Source organism: Pectinophora gossypiella, chromosome 28 (assembly GCF_024362695.1).
Source record: "Pectinophora gossypiella chromosome 28, ilPecGoss1.1, whole genome shotgun sequence".
In the NCBI taxonomy this organism is placed as follows: domain Eukaryota; kingdom Metazoa; phylum Arthropoda; class Insecta; order Lepidoptera; family Gelechiidae; genus Pectinophora; species Pectinophora gossypiella.
In genome coordinates, this window is record NC_065431.1 from 5338450 (window position 1) to 5357956 (window position 19507).

Here is a 19507-nt window from a genome sequence, read left to right on the forward strand (position 1 = left end):
AATCTGTCACAGAAGACGAGACAACAACAATTTATAAAAAAAAACGTAACGAAGCACAAACACCAACATCTAAACGGCACGACCCTAAGCACAACAATTACCCCGACCTGTTATTCTTCACCATTCATTGATCACCTTTCACTTCTTTCATATAGTAGCACCCAGTATCCATTTCACTGGATGTTACCCACATTCATACCCCTGATGAGCTGACGACTCTCATAGTGTCACTCGATACCCCTATTCTAAAGACAAAGACAAAAAACAAAACAACAGTTGCTAGAGGCTTATTTAAGGAGTCACTACCCGCTCCGTCGAAAGACAAAAAAAAAAATAGTCAACCTAATGAGGTTTCCTATCTAAAAATTAATTCCTAACAAATGGCTACTATAATGCCTAAAAAAAAAATGTTGACACGAGCAACGTAAAAACTATTTTAAATAGTTGGCTATAATCGCCTATACAAAAAAAACATAAAAATATGAAACGCTAAAGTGGGCGTTCATAAAAACGCTGCGTTGCAGACGCTAGTGTGTATGGGCCTTATCAGCGCACCATAAACACACTAAAAAAAAAAAAACATTAAACATAAACAACATAAAACATTTAATGGTAAATATAGTTATTTTAAAATCAAAAGACTTAATTGATAGTCTTTAACTACATAAATAAAACGTGTTTGTTATAACTAGGCCACTTACGACACAAGTAAACACACCAATTTTTTCTAAATGTTATTGAATGCTAACCTTGAAAAGGAAAAATTCTCCAATGAGTGACCGCAAGCATTAAGATTCCCAATTTGCTTCGATTGGATGTCCCTATCGACAAACTCCGTGCATACTACACGCTCAAGACGGTGATGAAGATGATTATACAAAGCCCTAGCACGCATAAGGTGATGACGGTCCCTAGACTTCGCTGCTAAATCAAGTTTTGCCTGCAGCTCCTTCAGCTTTTCGGTGATAATTGGGAATTCGGCCTGTGGCTTCCGCTCATCGTCCAGTATTTCATCCGGAGAGATACCTGTGATCAACTCCCTAAGCTGTTTCTTCATTTTGAGAACAGTATCAGCTGGTGCTTCAGCACGAATACTCACTCCATAAACCAACTCATCACGGAGCAGTGATTGTAAACAAACAGTTTGGATATCCATGGTTGTGTCTTAGTTATAATTTCAAGTTTGAAAAGAGTTCTGAAGTTAACTAAGCAAATTTATATCAAAATGTACCCGTCTGGCTCCAAAACTTATTTTCTAGAATATGTACAACATTTTCATTAAATATAGACCAAATAACTGTTATTATCACACAACATCAATTCTTAGTTTATTCCTGTAATTAACTTTCAAAATAATAAAAGAAACAACAGTGTTTTTATTTAATTTTTTTGTTTGTTGAAGGTTATGTTTACTTTTAATTGTTATTGTCAAGTTGTAATGTTGTGAATATATAAAGATTGTAAAGCAAGTTGACTACTAAATATTTCTCAATAAAATTGTTATTGACAGACAGTTCTATAAAATTATTTCCAAAAAACAAATAAGCAAAATGTTTGCCAAGCAGCGGCACAACTGTCAGTAAGTATGATGATGAAACTAAGTCACAAAATTCCAATTACAAACCAATGTCCTGTTATAAATGTAATTAAAAAACCAGAAAGTAATTTATTATTGTTTTTAAATAGTGAAATTGTTTGTTTTTTAATTCTAATGTTTTCAAAATTCAATTGTTGGGAAATCTCAAAATGCAGTACTATGTGGATATTATTTGTCCAAATTGTTACAAAAAAGCTCAATACTGATAAAAATTATTTGCTAGCTAGCATCAAATTATGTTAATAATTGTTTTTAACCTGTAATTAATACTAAATGGTTAAATAAAATGAAAACACAAATGTAGTTTTAAAAATTGACAATAAGCCCTAGAATTGGGTTAAACTTATTGCAATAAAATAAGTATTTAGGTTAGGTCTCTGTAGGAGGCCTAGAACCTTACTTATACTAAGACAAACACAACTTAACCTAAGATGCAACATAAACACAAACAATTCACACAAAATCCCATCACTTTTAATAATAAAAAAAATACACTGTTTTCACAAAATTTATTCTTAAAGTTTATGCCAACACCACTTATATTCTAAAATGGTTGTACAGAGCGACAATTTCACCAAGAAGGGCGCCACTGAAACACTAGATTTTTACTACCTAACGGAGAAGGTAGGTGTAATAGGAAATGGTGTTATGAAAATACAGATATGTTTCAGAAAATTTATAAAGTGGTGTTTACCTGAAGGGCACAGCTAGATGTTATAGACCGGTGAGCATGAGACAAAGAAAACTCCCTTTGAATCCGTACAATGTATATTCTTATAACATTTAATTAACAAGTACAACCATAGGTAGGTGAACACCCTATGGAGGGAGACAGGTCGCGCTTTGGTCCGTCAGGTTAATTGTCACTCCATTACAACCATGGGATATCACTATGTTTAAAACACTGTCCGTACACCTGTAGGCACCTCACTTACTCGAGGACCTCCAACTATCAGGCCTACCTGAGGCGTTCCGGAATACCGTACAGGTGATGAGTTGAGGCCGGCTCAGGCCAGGGCGTGCTGGACGATGGCGGCGCAGCGGGCCAACTGTTACGCAGCTGGCGGGCTGCACGTCCACCGGTCAACCTCGCAGTCCTTCACCGGGCCTTATCCGGAGTGTTGACAAAAGGCGAGGCGCGGCACATCCACATGCGCGCCGCACAAAGAAAAGCTTCGACGTGCAAACAACCAAGGCAAGCTCCGCCGTAATGAAGCTTGAAATAACTTGCAAACGCAGAAGAAAACAGCAGGAATCTTCATTCACAAAACATTGTTGAAATCATCTGATCCAATCATAAACTTCTTCTTACATTAAAACTTGCAAAACGTTAGAAAATTAAAACGTTAAAACTTTAAAGAAAAAACAACCCCATAGGTTCATCCGGGATAGTTGGGCATCGCTCGGATGAAACCTAAACCCACCCACTGGACCTTTGGCGATGGGATTTCAGTGATGTTGCATCTCGGTTAAGCTGTTTATTTAAATCGAGACATCGGCTCTTGATGTCGCCGATAAATCGTGGCTTTTAATTTGCCCACATTATTGTTACGGCAGTGGAGTCTCCGGCGCTCTCGCGACGTCCCCACTTTCCAAAACCTGTCTCAGCTCAGCCAGCTGTCAGTCTCACACAAGAAGCACGAACAAAGTTGCCAAACTAGAAAAAATCTACCAAACCATAAATTCGCCGAATCAACGACAACAATCGATCGACTTGTTTGATCCAAAACCTAAATAAAATATAATATAATTTCAATAAATGTTGCAGATAATTAAATATACCAAATTTTGAAAAAATAAAATAATCAAAAATATTCGGGCCCATCGATAACCCTGCAGCGCCATCTGTGATTTCCTGCGGGTAAAATATAAAAACAATGTTATATCGCCAGAAACCACAAGATGTCGCTGCAAGGCTCGTTGGTCCGAAATGCTTCGTTACACCACCCTCTTGTCGGTGTAGCATTCTCCATGCTAATTTACGAGAAAATAGAGCAGTGGTTTCCCTATTGCCTTCCGCCCCGCAGTACTCTGTCTGACGCGACTGGGATGGCGCCCAGAGTAGTCTATTTCAAAGCCGTACTAGGACTCCTGTCCGCCTCTGAATAGTCCTGACAGTTACTGCTGTCCTCTGTCAGGTTCCAGGTTACAGTCCCTGTGACTCGCCCCTTCCGTTCTGCATTGCCGTACCGATGGCTCCCATCTCCTCTGCAACCGTTGAGGTCTTCACCCGTATCGCTGGGCAAGGGTTCTATGTTATACCCAGAAATGCATTTTCGGCGGTATGTGACCTAACCTGTATTGGGTTGGTTTTCCGTTCGCGGGTTAGATGGTCAAAGGCAGTCGCTTCTGTAAAAAACTGGACCTGTCAAATCATGTTGTGAAAAGGGGTAATGTTAGGGAGATGATAATGGTGATTACTTGGTTGATTATTTGGTTGGTTTGTGCTCAATAAAGTATTTTATCTATCTATCTATTACTCATGTATAAGCAAATTAATCTGCTCAGAACGGGCGTGCGTGTATGAAACGATTGATGAATGTGGAGGAAGCAAGAGAAGTGTGTCAGGATCGAAGCAAATGGAATTCTATAGTCTCTGCTTACCCCGGTGGGAAATAGGCGTGAGTTTATGTATGTATGTATGTAAAAAAAAAATTTCAACTAAATTGTATGCAAATTTTACTGCCATAGAGACTGATGCTAATATTCGCCACCCCACCAAGAGGCAGCGTGGCCGAGCGGTCTAAGGCGCTGGTTTTAGGCACCAGTCCGAAAGGGCGTGGGTTCGAATCCCACCGCTGTCAGACACTTTTTGTTTTTTTATTTTTAATAGCAATAATTTAAATATGATTTAGAGGTGTTTTAAAAGATTTCTAACGATTTTACAACAGAAAAAGGTATCTTTTTTAAATAATAAAATAAAAATAAAAAAGTTTATTGCAGTATCTTTTGGTACATAGTTTATAATGGGTTTGGAGCCACCTTTTAAGCATAGATTTGCTTGTATTAGGTGACTCCGTTCTTCCATAACAATGTTCGTAAATTGTACCTTACACTAATTGACAGTAGAAATTAAAAGAAAGTAAAAAATAAAATGAAAAGATTTCTAACGATTTTACAGCAGAAAAAGGTATCTTTTTTTTAAAAAAAAGGAATTAAATGAATTTTCGAACATATTTCACAGATGATTTTTAAGTCATAAAAATTTTAATAACTAAATCCTGTCTACGGAGAAATCGCGCTGTGGTAACAGACGCACAAACATACATAATACGTATCAATCCATACTAATATTATAAATAAAAAAGGCACAAATAAATAAAATAAGATAAGATTCTTTATTTGCCATAAATGCAGTGTGACAGATGTTACAAAAAAATATAGTTTACCGTGCATTTAGATTACATAAATCATGCAAAATTTATAAAATATAAAAGTGTCAATACAAAGGTCCTATTATGAAATTAGCTGTTGTACAGATTTAAATAAATGTCATTTAATTAATTCACATTCACCAAATTCAAATTAATAAAAGTCAATAAAAATTATAGAAAAGTAATACAATAAAAATAGAAGTATAACAAAATTATTTTTCATTCAACAATTAAATTCATTTAATTTAAATTAAATTTTAATTTTAAATATGCTTTCCCTTATTTTAATTTTTTTAATATGAATGTTGGTACTGACGAAGCCTGTGGTGGATTTACATTCTGTTTTTTTATTATTATTATTTATGAATAAATATATTTTATAATAAAAAAGTGTATGTGTCTGTATGTGTGTTTTTACGTCTTTCACGGCAAAACGGAGCGACAAATTGACGATATTAAAAAAAAAAAAAAATTAAACGGAGATAGTCTTCTTCTTATCGTGTGTCGTCTGGTGTCAGGGTTATTACTGAGCCGCCAAAGGCCCCTGACATGGCTCATGTAACGACTACTTACTTACATCAGTAAGTAGTGACCGGGACCAACAGCTTAACGTGCCTTCCGAAGCACGGATCATCTTACTTTTTGGACAATCAGGTGATTCAAGCCTGTAAAGTCCTTACCAAAAGGTCAGTCTCACAAAGTGATTTTGTCAATGTCCCCATTGGGAATCGAACCCGGACCTCACTCACTAGACCACAGAGGACCACATAACCATTCTTTTTGCTTCGTCGCAGTCGGGTGAAAACTGCAAAATTATCTTTAGCTACTTCAATACACCTCTAACACACCTAACTTCCCCTCTCGTAGGGTAAATGCACCAGACGTCGTCACATTATTAAGGCTTCATCGCGTCAGTCGGGCGGAATCAATAAAACCGTCTGAAACCGCGCGGTCACGCGTGCATTTACCCTAGTGCCCGTGACTTTGCAAACATCCATGCATGAGATCACGCTTATTTTCCATTAGGGTAGGCAGGGACCACGGAATTCCACGGGAAAAAAATCCATTTTTTTTTAAACGTGATTTTGTAGATTTGCCGTGGTAGCCTAGTTGGGACGCTTGCCTCTCACTTTGAGGTGGCAGGTTCGAATCCAGCATGCTTAGGCCTGTATGTGACCTAACCTGTATTGGGCTGGTTTTCCCTTCGCGGATTGGAAGGTCAGAGCAGTCGCTTCTGTAAAAAACCGGACCTGTCAAATCTTCAGGTTAGGTAAGCGGACCCTGTGAAAAATGGAATATAATGTGGGATACCTCACGGTTTTTCCTTCACCGCTGAGCATGTGATAATCATTTATGATCCAAACATAAATTCGCAAACAAATTCGATTATCATTGGTTTAGGCCTGTGCTGGATTCGAACCTGCGACCTAAAAGTGAGAAGCAAGCGTTCTACAAACTGGGCTACCACGGCCCTTATGTCACATGTAATAGTGTGTTTTAAAATATCAACGACAAACAAACAACGTTCCGTTCGAGTTAGGGTTGCCATTCGTCCGGGTTTCCCCGGATTTGTCCTAGTTTAGAGGACATCCGGGGAGCGTCCGAATAAATAAATAAAAAAAAATTGGGCCGCCCGCGAGACACGCACTATGCTCGCACGCACACCACGATCAACCGACGAACCAAGTATATTCACAACCATATATATTTATATAATAATAATACACTTTATTGCACACAAATTCACAAAACATTTACAGGACGAACTTATTCTAAAGTGGGCAAAGGCGGCCTTATCGCTAAGAGCGATCTCTTCCAGACAACCTTCGGCAAAGGATAAAAAATGATTATATGTTTTTGTTTAATATTTCAATAAGGTTTTGATTTCTTTTTTCAAGAATTAAAAAGCTGATTTATATAAACAATTTGTAAAAAGATTCTGTTTTGTTAAAGTAATGAATTAATGAAAAATGTGATTTATGTCATTTTCAACTGTTTTTTATTACATTGAATATGTTTAAAAGCTCTTGATGACATGTCCGGCTTTTAGACTCTAAAATCCGGGGTTTTCACGCGTCTTGTCCTGTTTTCCAAATTTTAGAGATGGCAACCCTAGTTCGAGTTCATACAAACTGTATTGTAAACTCAAACTTTTATCAACTTTTCCGGATGCGTTCCGAACTTTGTTATTGGAATTATAAACACGTGTGAAAACGCGCTACTTAAGCTATGTACAGTCATGAGCAATATAATGTACCCACTTTAGGACTCTGTCGCACTAACATATTTGACATTTAGTGAGACTTACAGTTCAATTTGTCAAAAAAGTTAATGTGACATGGTACCAAAGTGTATACATATTAATGTGTATACGTGACTGTATACACAGATACGATAGGACGTGTTCCGGAGCGGGACGCGAGAGCTTCGTTAGGATTCGAACCTGAGACGTCACAATAAGAGTTACGCGTTCTTCCAACGGAACAGAAAATTCTCTTCTCAATTATTCTCAAAGTTGGCCTGGAAGAAATTGCCACCTCAGCAATAAGGTCGCCCTTTGTGCCGTTTTTTTAATTGTAATCTGTATTATCGAACCCAGACCTCCAAGATCGAGAGCCCGACGCTCAACCACTGTACCACAGTGGCTGTTCTCCAGCATGATTGACAGTTTGAAATAAATACTGTTTTTGTTTCAGGTATTCGAGAGTTAACAGCCAGTTAACACTATGAATCAACCAGCATGGATTTCCAGTACAGTGTCAAAATCCCAAAAAAGGACTGAAGAAGGTCAAGAAAGACCTAAATCTCGAAAAACCTCTAACCTTGTGATATATCGCAGCTACGTAAACATAGGCCTATTTTATTAACTATTATTAATTATAAATAATAATTAAAAAAAAATAGTTTCGAAAAATTCCTAAAATTAGCTTTAGCGTCAATTATAAAACCAAAGGAAAAAAATATCTTCATAAATATAAATTTAAAAAAAAAAAATTGTCACCAAAGCCTAGGTTAAGATGGCCAACCAGATGCCGATATACAGCCAAGTGGTCCCGAAGTCTCATAACAGGGGGAAGGGAAAACAGACCAGGGAAAAGACGCAAAGTCGAGATTTTGACCCCTTAAACTACAACCACGGGGGAAACTTCCAGATTCTAAACGCCCCCCAAGAAGCCAGGGTGGAGAAGTTGGATAAACTCGAGAAGATGGAGAGAATGGAGAAGAGAGAGCGGAGAAAGGTAAGCTTAAAAATAAAAGATTTGAAGAAGAAACTTTATTTAGGTTTAAGACGTTACATAAACTTCTTAATATTAAAATTTGAACATATATGAAATGTAAGACTTAAAACTAAAAAGGGTACTAGCTCGGCTAATGTCGTATCGACCCACATGATGGACAGTACGACGCTGATTTTCAGCCAGACCCCTAAAAAATATTACAAAACCTTAAACTAATAACAAATCAATTATCAGCAACAGACTCTGTGCTATTAAAATAAAAACATTATGCGCACTGTTCATACACCTTACAAAAAAAAGTCGAATCCCGGTGGGGACATGTCCCAAAAATCATTTTATCACCCTATTTTGATCAGGACATTACAGGCTGATCACCTGATTGATGAAAGTAAGACGATCCGTGCTTCGGAAGGCACGTTAAGCCGTTGGTCCCGGTTACTACTTACTGATGTAAGTACGTAGTAGTTATATGAGTCATGTCAGGGGCCTTTGGCGGCTCAATAGTAACCTTGACACCAGGGTTGATGGGGTTGGTAATTCACCTCACAACCCACACGATATAAGAAGAACCGAGCTTTCTGTTAGACCAACGTGATAGGTGGTGAGCCGTACGGATTCTAATATTAATTATTAATATTTGCTTACAGGAGGAAACTAGTCGGTCGAGGAAGAGGAATGACACTAGTGAAGGCAAAGTGGAGGCTTATTTGAGGCAGAACCAAGTCAGCATGAGGCAGCAGCAGCGTCATTCTGTGAGGCAGGCCGAGCATAGGCTGAATCTACGGTGAGTCTTGTGTATTTTATTCTCTATTGAGCACAGTGGAGGCAAAGTGGAGGATAATTTGAGCTAGAATTGAGTCAGCATGAGGCAACAGCAACGGCTCTCTGTGAGGCAAGCTGAGCAGAGACTGAATCTACGGTGAGTATTGTGAATAATATTCTCCATTAAGCACAGTGGAGGCTTATTTGAGGCAGAAACAAGTCAGTTTGAGGCAACAGTAACAGCAATGTGTGAGGCTTCTGAGCATAGGCTGAATCTACGGTGAATCTTATGTATTTTATTGCCTATTGAGCACAGTGGAGGAAAAATGTAGGATTATTTGAGCCAGAACTGAGTCAGCATGAGATAACAGTAACAGCACTCTGTGAGGCAGGCCGAGCATAGGCTGAATCTGCGGTGAGTCATGTATATTTTGTTCTCTATTAAGCACAGTGGAGGATTATTTGAGCTAGAACTGAGTCAGCGTGAGATAACAGCAACAGCACTCTGTGAGGCAGGCCGAGTATAGGCTGAATCTGCGGTGAGTCATGTTTATATTGTTCTCTATTAAGCACAGTGGAGGATTATTTGAGCTAGAACTGAGTCAGCGTGAGATAATAGCAACAGCACTCTGTGAGGCAGGCCGAGCATAGGCTGAATCTGCGGTGAGTCATGTATATTTTGTTCTCTATTAAGCACATTGGAGGATTATTTGAGCTAGAACTGAGTCAGCGTGAGATAACAGCAACAGCACTCTGTGAGGCAGGCCGAGCATAGGCTGAATCTGCGGTGAGTCATTTTCTTCTCTATTTATTTTGTTCTCTATTGAGCACTGATCGAAGAAGCAAATACTCCTATCTGTAAGATTATTTTATAGATTATTTTTTTAGATTATTTTTTATTTATTTCTGTAGAAAGGAGATACTTTTATAAAATATATTGCAACCTATAAAAGCTTTATTTTAAGAGCTATTTCTATTCATCGAAAATCACCATAAAATTGGGAAATATACGTACAAAGATCTTGCCAGCCAACGTAAAATTAAATTTTGCAACGAACTACATCTAAAAGTCAATTTGCTTATCAATGTAAGATAGGAGTATTTGCTTCTTCCCCGTCGATATCTGGTGAGTCGAATATGCAAAATTTTAAGTTAGGTTTGTTTGTTTTTCAGATCTCTCCCACTGAACGAGGTAGCGACTTCCCGGGGCTACGATCGGACGCCAACTGATAAGCAGCGCGACCGCGAACGAGACAAGAATGACTTTGATGGTGAGTCAAATTGATCATTCATCACAAACGGGTAGTCTTCGAACACCAGAAGTCAATATCACACACACTTTCCCATTTATATTAGTATGGATTTCTTTATTCAGGTAAAAATTCTACCCACGTTGGAAAAATAAATACATTCTTCTTTCTAACATCTTTCTCTGCCAGCCCTACGAAGACACCACACACGCACATTCGTAGACACACCACAACACGACGACGTAGGAACAGAAAGTAGTAATGAGTCCTCTAAATTACTACTTTCTGTTCCTGGTGGTGTGTGTTTTTTTGTTGTCGTGTGTTTTGTGTCGTGTACACGCGCTTCTGTTTGTGCGATGTCTGAACGACTAAAGTAAGACCGGGGGCTGTGCCTACCCCGGTGGGGGGGTTTGGGTAAGCTTAGTTCAACGTAGACGCTGGTGGGGAGTTATTATTCCTTATTCTATTTCTGTTTCAGTGACGCCTCTAAGCCCGAACTCTCGCCACGACAAAGCCAACCGTGCGATGCGCAAGTCCTCCTCAGCGCACAGAGTAGCTGACCACTCCATATCTACTGACAAGCGTCGTTTCTTCTGTCGAGAGTGGGTCTTCCAGAAGATCGCACATTGCCTGGAGCAGAGGCCTGTCAGCAAGACCTGCGGGGCTCTTATACTTGGTAAGTCCTTATCCTTGACAAGTAAGACATCAGAACGGCCTCCGTGGTCTAGTGTATTGGGTGTTGGGCTCACGACCCGGAGGTCCCGGGTTCAATCCCGTTGGGGACCCATCACAAAAATCACTTTGTGATCACAGGCTGATCACCTGATTGTCCGAAAATAAGATGATCCGTGCTTCGGAAGGCACGTCAAGCTGTTGGTCCCGGTTACTACCTGCTGATATAAGTAGTCGTTACATGAGCCATGTCAGGGGCCTTTGGCTGCTCAATAGTAACCCTGACACCAGGGTTGATGGGGTTAGTAATCCACCTCACAACCCACACGAGAGAAGAAGTAAGGCATCCTTATTCTTGTATGTCTTTATCCCACGGCTACTTGTCCAGAAATCAGAACCATTTAATCAACGTAATCATCATGAATAATAACGACCAGTGGTTGATCGTTGGGCTCACGATCCGGAGGTCCCGGGTTCGATTCCCGGTGGGGACATATCACAAAAATCACTTTGTGGTCCCTAGTTTGGTTAAGACATTATTGGCTGATCACCAGATTGTCCGAAAATAAGATGATCCGTGCTTCGGAAGGCACGTTAAGCTGTTGGTCCCGGTTCCTACTGGCTCAATAGTAACCTGGACACCAGGGTTGATGAGATTGGTAGTCCACCTCACAACCTGGACCTTACAAGGGAAGTATAACGTTATGATATCCAGCTGTCTGTTCCCAGGTGATGCTGGCAGTGGTAAGACAGCACTCTGCCAGGAGCTGAGCGACCCTGGCTCCGGGCCTCAGGCGAGACAGCAACGAGCACTCAACCGGAGACTGCTGGCCAGGCACTTGCTGCAGGTGAGGTGATCTAAGGGTCATATTACACTATAACGGCACTGATCCAGCACGGCTCCAACCCAGCAACTTACTTGTCATTCAAATTAGGGCATTAAAACCTGTGTCGTAATATATATGTCGTGGCCAGATCGTAAAATTGATCATTTCATGATGTGGTCGACCATTTCATGAAATGGTCATATTTCATTGAATGGCCAAGTTAAGTTGACCATATCGTTGAAACGTCAACGTTTAATGATATTTCAATCAACGTTTGGCCATATCGTTAATGTAGGCAGTGTCCGTGCTATGTGGTGTAATAAAAATGCGAATAGTCAAGAGACTAGTTAAGAGACTTTTTGTAATTATTTCTTTTTATTTTAGTGCAATAAAGTGTATTTGTATTGTATTGTATTGTATAGTCGATTAATTTCTTAGGTTCAAAATTATGTACCTATTCGTTATGGAAAATTGAACAATAACATTGATTCATCGATTATTATATCAATCAAGTTTTTTATATTATCGACACCAGCGCCACTATCGGTGGATAATGTTACTAATTTTACGATATGATTGCCAACGTTTGGCCATATCACGAAGTAATCTTGCTGCTGTCGAAGTAATGCTGATATCGTTAAACGTTTTGTGTTCATTGATCTGGCCAAACTACATCATGATGTGGCCAACGAATGATATTCTATTTCATGAAATATGACCATTTCATGAAATGATCGAGCACATCATGGAATGATCAATTCTATGATCTGGCCACGACATATATAAAAAGCCGCCGGCGAGCAGGTAGCGCTTACAGCTACCATACGACACGTCGCGGAGCCCGTGCGCTGCTAGCGAGGAGGCAGCATGCGCACAAGCGCCGACTGCGGGGCGACTGCGCGCCTGGTCGCGGTGATAGCAAGCTACTAGTGATGTTCCGAATATCCGTATCCGTATCCTCGGATATCCGAGATAAAAGAAAAATCCGTATCCGTATCCGTTACTTTTCACGCGGATCTTTTACGGATCTTTTTCAGGTGATTAAGTAGAATTATTAAATAAAAAACTATAAAATTCAATTCAGATTGTTTTTATTTCTTAAAATCAAATATTTGGCACCTTTATATTGCAAACATTTAGATAGATAGATCTTTATAATGAAAGCAAGATAAAATATCACTTTTATAACAATGAAATAACTAAAACTTTAATCTTTTTTTTTTAAGAAAATAAAGATCCGTATCCGTATCCGCGGATATTTACACTAAATATCCGTATTCAGATCCGTATCCGCGGATATACATTTTTAACGATGCGGCACATCACTACAAGCTACACACATTGCGGATAGCTCGCTGCCAGCGAGCTGGCACCGCGCGGGCGGCGCGCTGGCATCTCGCGGGTGGTAGCCGATATTTGAGGCGGTGCTGTGCTGCAGCTGTGTCGTTGCCGTGCCGCAACCGTGCCGCTATAATGAAATACGACCTTAACTGCTATAGGGTAGCTTCCTAGGTCAAAGATAAATTACGACATTCTGATTACTAAACACAGAACTTAACTTCGAGTCATGATTCAGACAATGGTTCTGAATCGATATTAAGTGGAACTCCCTAGCATTATCCCGTTTTTCACAGGGTCCGCTTACCTAACCTCAAGATTTGACAGGTCCGATTTTTTACAGAAGCGACTGCCTGTCTGACCATCCAACCCGCGAAGGGACAACCAGCCCAATACAGGTTATGTTACATACCTCCGAAAATGTATTTCTCGGGAATGTGGGTTTCCTTACGATGTTTTCCTTCACTGAGCGCTGCACGTGATAATTATTTATGATCCAAACATGAATGCGAAAACAAATTCGACAATCATTGGTTTAGGCCTGTGCTGGATTCGAATCTGTGTCCTCAAAGTGAGAGGCAAGTGTTCTACCAACTAAACTACCACGAGTCCTCCGTCGCAAAAGTATGGAACTGAAAATAATTAAAAAAGAAACACATTATCATGAACCTTCGGCAGAATTAATACATATATACAAACTGCAGTGTGGCGCCAATCCGTGTGTATTTTTTTTATTTAACTGACTCTCTGTGTCTGTGGTGTCCGGGAGAGAGCCTTCAGCGCTCCCCATTTGTCCGGCCAAGTAGTTAATGTCATCTGCGGCTAATCTACAATAAATAAAAAAAAGGTATCCGGGAGTCATCATCATCATCATCAGCCCATTAACGTCCCCACTGCTGGGGCACGGGCCTTCCCTATGGATGGATAGGGAGATCGGGCCTTAAATCATCACGCGGGCCCAGTGCGGATTGATGGTTATCAACGACTGCTAATGCAGCTGGGACCAGCGGCTTAACGTGCCTTCCGAAGCACGCAGGAGCTCGGATGAAAACTTTTTTTTGTGGTCACCCATCCTATGACCGGCCTTTGCGAAAGTTGCTTAACTTCAACAATCGCAGACCGAGCGCGTTTACCGCTGCGCCACCGAGCTCCTTCGGGAGTAATAAATGTTCCTTTCTTTCAAATTAATGGTCAGATTTTAAATGCGTTTTGATGGAAGCCAATCTGAGGGTCTAATGTTGAATTTATCTTTTTCAGAGTCACACAGAGAGTAGCCTGCGCCCCTCGGAGTTCATCCGCTCGCTGGCCATGCAGATCCTCAGCCACGGCTCCCGGAGGAAGGGAGGCGAGAGGGATTCGCCCAGAGATGATAACGGTGACACTCACAGGTAGGCACATAGTAACATCATCATCATCATCCCCCTAGCATCATCCCGTTTTCCACAGGGTCCGCTTACCTAACAGTGCAGATTTGACAGGTCCGGTTTTTTAGAGAAGCGTCTGCCTGTCTAACCTTCCAACCCGCGAAGGGAAAACCAGCCCAATACAGGTAAGGTCACATACCTCCGAAAACGCATTTTTCGGGAATATGGGTATCCTCACGATGTACATAAACAGCCTATACACGTCCCACTGCTGGGCACAGGCTTCTCAATCAACCGGAGGGGGTATGGAGTACACTCCACCAGGCTGCTCCACTGCGGGTTGGTGGAGGTGTTTCGGCTAGTAGACCGGGACCAAAGCTTCTGAAGCACGGAATCATCTTACTTTTTTGGACAATCAGGTGATTCAAGCCTGCAATGTCCTTACCAAACAAAGGACAGTCTCACGAAGTGATTTCGACATTGTCCCCGGAATCGAACTCGGACCTCCAGATCGTGAGCCCAACGCTATAACCACTAGACGGAGGTGTAATGTAGGTAGTATTAAGTTAATTATTAATATAAGTAATAGAGGGTAAGCTTGTATGTGTCATCCCCAGTCTCTCAATATACGTGTAATAGTACGGCCGTGGTTTTATTCAAGAGCTCCTGTAGGATCGCCCGCCCATTATTCCAAGACTTTTTAGGAGGCTGTTATGCATACGATACATTATTTTTTGTTATGTAACAGGAGGGATTCCGAGGAAGAGAAGCTGATCAACCGCTTCAGAGACCTGGCTGGTGATGATGGAGAAGAGAGCTCCAAGCCACTGCTGGCTGATAGCGAAGGTACATCCGTATAATCATTCTCTTGTCCCTATCTCACTCTAGGTGTGGTATTAATAAACCAATCTCAGCTTCGAGACTGCCCTCAAGATCATGTCAATGTGACAGTTCTCATATAAAAACAGAGACTTGAGCATGATCTTGAGGGCAGTCTCAGCTGAGATTCGTTTATTAATACCACCACAGTCATGACCAATGTAATGTACCCACTTTAGGACTCTGTCGCACTAACATATTTGACATTTAGTGAGACTTACAGTTCAGTTTGTCAAAAAAGTTAATGTGACATGGTACCAAAGTGTATACATATTAATGCTCGTGACCGTATTCCTCTACCATCTCTGTCAGTCATCTCAGTACCCCTTTCACACACATATCCTTTACACAATCCACCCCACACTTTCTTGGGTCGTCCCCTACCCCTATCCATCCACATTCACACTCATAACTTTCCTCGTTATAGGCCTTTCATACCTCCTCATCACATGACCATATCATGGTAACCTGTTGCTCCTCAATTTCTCACTAACCGGCGCTGCTTTCAGACTTAATCTTATATATTCAAAATAAAAAAAAATAAGTCTATAGGTAGGTGGCAGAGGAAGACCTAGAAGGACGTGCATTGACCAAATTGGAGATGTCCTTAGAAAAGGTTCAGTACGGTCTACTGTGAACCGGCGTGCGTGTATGAAACGATTGATGAATGTGGAGGACGCAAGAGAAGTGTGTCAGAATCGAAGGAAAAAAAATCCATAGTCTCTGCTTACCCCGGTGGGAAATAGGCGTGAGTTTATGTGTATGTGTATGTTAGTATCGTTACTTCTTCTATCGTGTGGGTTGTGAGGTGGATGACCAACCTTATCAGCCCTGGTGTCAGGGTTATTGAGCCGCCAACGGCCCCTGACATGGCTCATGTAACGACTGCATACTTACATAAGTAACTAGTAGCCGGGACCAAATACCATACCAGTATTAATGACAGTCTCCTCCCCACAGACCAGCGCACAGACGACGAGTGCTCGTCGGGGCGGCGCACGCGCACCATAGACCGCATCCACGAGCGGGAGGCATATTTGGACAGTATGCTTGATGACGCTGTGCTCAGCCGGGGGGACGATGTGAGTTTACATACATACACATATTTATACACACACATATTTATACACACACATATTTATACATACACATATTTAAACATACATACCATGAAAGTAGATAACGAGATAGGTAGATAATTGCAATTTGGTAGAAATTCAAATCTGGGGGCACGGTAGCGCCCCAGACAAGACGAGCAAGCGAAGCACAAGACCAGGACACTACCGTTTCGTCAATTTTTGAACCCTCATCATAACTCAGATTTGGATTATGCCAAGACAGAATTTCACCTTCCGCTCATGTGATGGTAACAAAACATCGAAGCAATTCATCTAAGAAACCAATATTGCTATTTGTTAACCTTACCTTTGTTTTTTGTTTTGTTGTTATATGTTTTTTTCCGTTTAAACAATTCACGGCACGGTTTTTTGTTGGCACGTTCAATTCATTTATTACTAATTATAAGCGTAATATGGGTACTGGCAGAATATCAGTGTTGGTGAGAGTGGGCATTCGTACCATACTCTTAGCAACAATATGCTGAGTCAGTCCCATTTCCCTGGGCAGTGTTAGCTACTAGTCATACATTGGCCCCGATTCCTGCAGACATCTCTTAATTTTACTTTAAGTTATACCTGTCATTTTCTTATCCGCCGAAAAGGAAAGGGACGGATGATTGACAGCTCTTAATTTTAGGAAGAATGAGTAAATAAATGAATAACCCGGGCGAATTTTTAGACGGTTGTTTTAGATTTGTGCTTAAAATTGACGTGTGTTCCATAAATTTTATGCTTGTCGATTACCCGTCCCTTTCCTTTTCGGCGGATAAGAAAATGACAGATATAACCTAAAATAAAATTAGATGGTATTTACAGGAATTAGCACCATTGTTAAACTTAATTTATGTAAATGCTTTTGTAACCTTCACTGTTTTGGGAATAAAGTTATTCTATTCTATTCTATTCTATTTGAAATTTGTTTGCATTGCGCACTTACTTTTATATGCGCAAATCTTTTTGACATTGCGATCGATATGAGTTCGTCATGGCATCATTTTACAGAACGAAGCGAACTAAATGGTTTCCCAAAATATGCGCTAGATGGCGCTTGTCGGTGACATATCAATCCTTCCTTCCTGACCGTATTCGGCCACAGCGACTCGACAAAATGAGAGCGTCGTTCGTGTGCTCTCAAGTGACTGACATATCCGATCTTAGCATTAAATGTACGACCGCATTCAATGCACGTCAGCACTCCTCCTACATAGTTATAATTTATGGCAGCAGGTGGTCGCGCCCTGAGCTCGTCTCGTTTTGTATCGAGATTCCGAAGTCTCATATATACGTATATATGTATGTCGGTGACATATACATACATTATACAGGGTGTTAGTGACATCGTAACGAAAACTTTGAGGGACGATTCAGGCCATGATTCTGTGTTGATATCAAGTGGAATTTTCCGTCGCAAAAAAAACTCACTAATTTTCCGACAGGTAAATCAATTCAGATTCATAGTCTGAATCATCCCCCTCAGTATTCGTTATTATGTCACTAACACCCTGTATAATGAAACAGATTGGATAAGAAAAGAAAATAATATCATATCAAATTAAATATACTTTATTGCACAGAACTAAATTTAAACAATCAGACATAACACATGAATACATAATAATATAAGTAAACCAGTTTTAAAACTAAGGTTAAAAATCCTTATTAGGCGCGGCCGTTCGCGGCTATGTATGAGTGGTAAAGGTCTTTCTTTTGATCAGTGAACCTCATAAGTATTTCCATCTCTATTACAGTTGCCAGAAATCCTTCCGAGAGCGAATGTAAAACCCACTAACCCATTCCTAACGCCAGACCAAAAGGATGACTGTCGACTCTACGAGAACCACGAAAATCTGTTCCTTCGAAACATTTCACAGAGACAGTCGAAAGAGATTAGGAACTCCCGTTTAGTTCGACAGAGTTCCGAACCTTTGAACGATAAAAAACCTTCGCTGCTACAAAAGAGTTTGTCTACCGAACAAAAGAGCGAAGAGGAGAAGAAAGTTGAGAATAGTCCACCGAAATCAAGGATTCCAGTCGCCAACTTCCGCTATCCGAACAAAAGTGATCTCAAATTCTCATCGAACGAAAATTCTCCATCGAAAAAGTTCGAGAATGAAGACCTTGAGAACAAAAACGTACCGGAGAAATGTACAGATGGTAACAGTCCTAATGAAGAGAGACCTGAGGATAGAGTGACTACGGAGGTCAAATTGGGCACGGAAGATGCTGGTGAGTCGAAAGGTGCTGAAGTGAATGATGACGCCAAAGAATTGCCGGAATACCAGAATATTTTAAAACGGGACGTGTTGGATGATCCGAAGGTTAGTATCCTTTTGTATGTTAAGGTTAGTATCCTTTTGTATGGTGGTGGATGATCAAACTCATCAACCCTGGTGCCAGGGTTACTATTGAGCCGTCAAAAGCCTCTAACATGGCTCATGTAACGGTTACTCACTTACATCAGTAAGTAGTAACCGGGACCAACGGCTTAACGTGGCTTGAAGCAGGAAACATCTTACTTTCGGACAATCGGATGATCAGCCTGTAATGTCCTAACCAAACAAGGGATCACAAAGTGAATTTTGTGATATGTCTCCACTGGGATTCGAACCCGGAACCTCCCGATCGTGAGCCTAACGGTTAACCACTGTCCGTGCTATCCGCATGGATCATCCTATTTGCAGACAACCGGGTGCAGCCTGCAATGCTAGATACTTCGTTGGTCCCGGGGTACCAGGCCAAATGCCGCCACCAACCCACAGTGGAGCAGCGTGGTGGAGTAACGTTTAACAAATTCAAATTATTTAATTCGGACTGTATCCATATATGTTAGTAACAAACAACTTATATTCTAATGTTAGTAACAACTTATACAACTTAAGCTAATACACACGCGCGACCCTTGGCACAGCAGCGTGCAACTGCATCCAGCGCCTCAGCAGCGGGGAGTCCCACCGGTCTGCTAACACACTCAGGATACTGTTCGAGCTGGCGCGCACGCGGCGCAGCAAGGAGGCGCAACGTTTCCTTAGATGGTATAGAAGCAATTAATTTGCGCCTCTGCAAACATTAATGAGGCGCTGCAATACC

General features: G+C 40.8%; 1 protein-coding gene and 1 non-coding gene across 4 annotated transcripts in view; both read left to right on the forward strand.

The window, feature by feature from the left end:
- Positions 1-19507, forward strand: part of LOC126379099 (ankyrin repeat domain-containing protein 50) — an 86216-nt gene that overhangs the window by 8962 nt on the left and 57747 nt on the right. For 2 of the 3 annotated variants that reach the window (XM_050027679.1, XM_050027680.1), the window contains exons 2-10: positions 7668-8210; positions 8858-8994; positions 10146-10243; positions 10701-10898; positions 11624-11742; positions 14317-14447; positions 15172-15269; positions 16263-16384; positions 18169-18738. In XM_050027679.1, coding sequence (XP_049883636.1) covers positions 7989-8210; positions 8858-8994; positions 10146-10243; positions 10701-10898; positions 11624-11742; positions 14317-14447; positions 15172-15269; positions 16263-16384; positions 18169-18738 — 1695 coding nt within the window. In that variant the 5' untranslated portion in view covers positions 7668-7988. Of the gene's footprint in view, positions 1-7667; positions 8211-8857; positions 8995-9238; positions 9253-10145; positions 10244-10700; positions 10899-11623; positions 11743-14316; positions 14448-15171; positions 15270-16262; positions 16385-18168; positions 18739-19507 lie in introns of those variants that run through there. The other variant, XM_050027681.1, reaches the window with a different exon arrangement.
- On the forward strand, positions 4322-4401 carry Trnal-uag (transfer RNA leucine (anticodon UAG)). The gene has a single exon. It is a non-coding gene; the product is annotated as a tRNA-Leu (tRNA).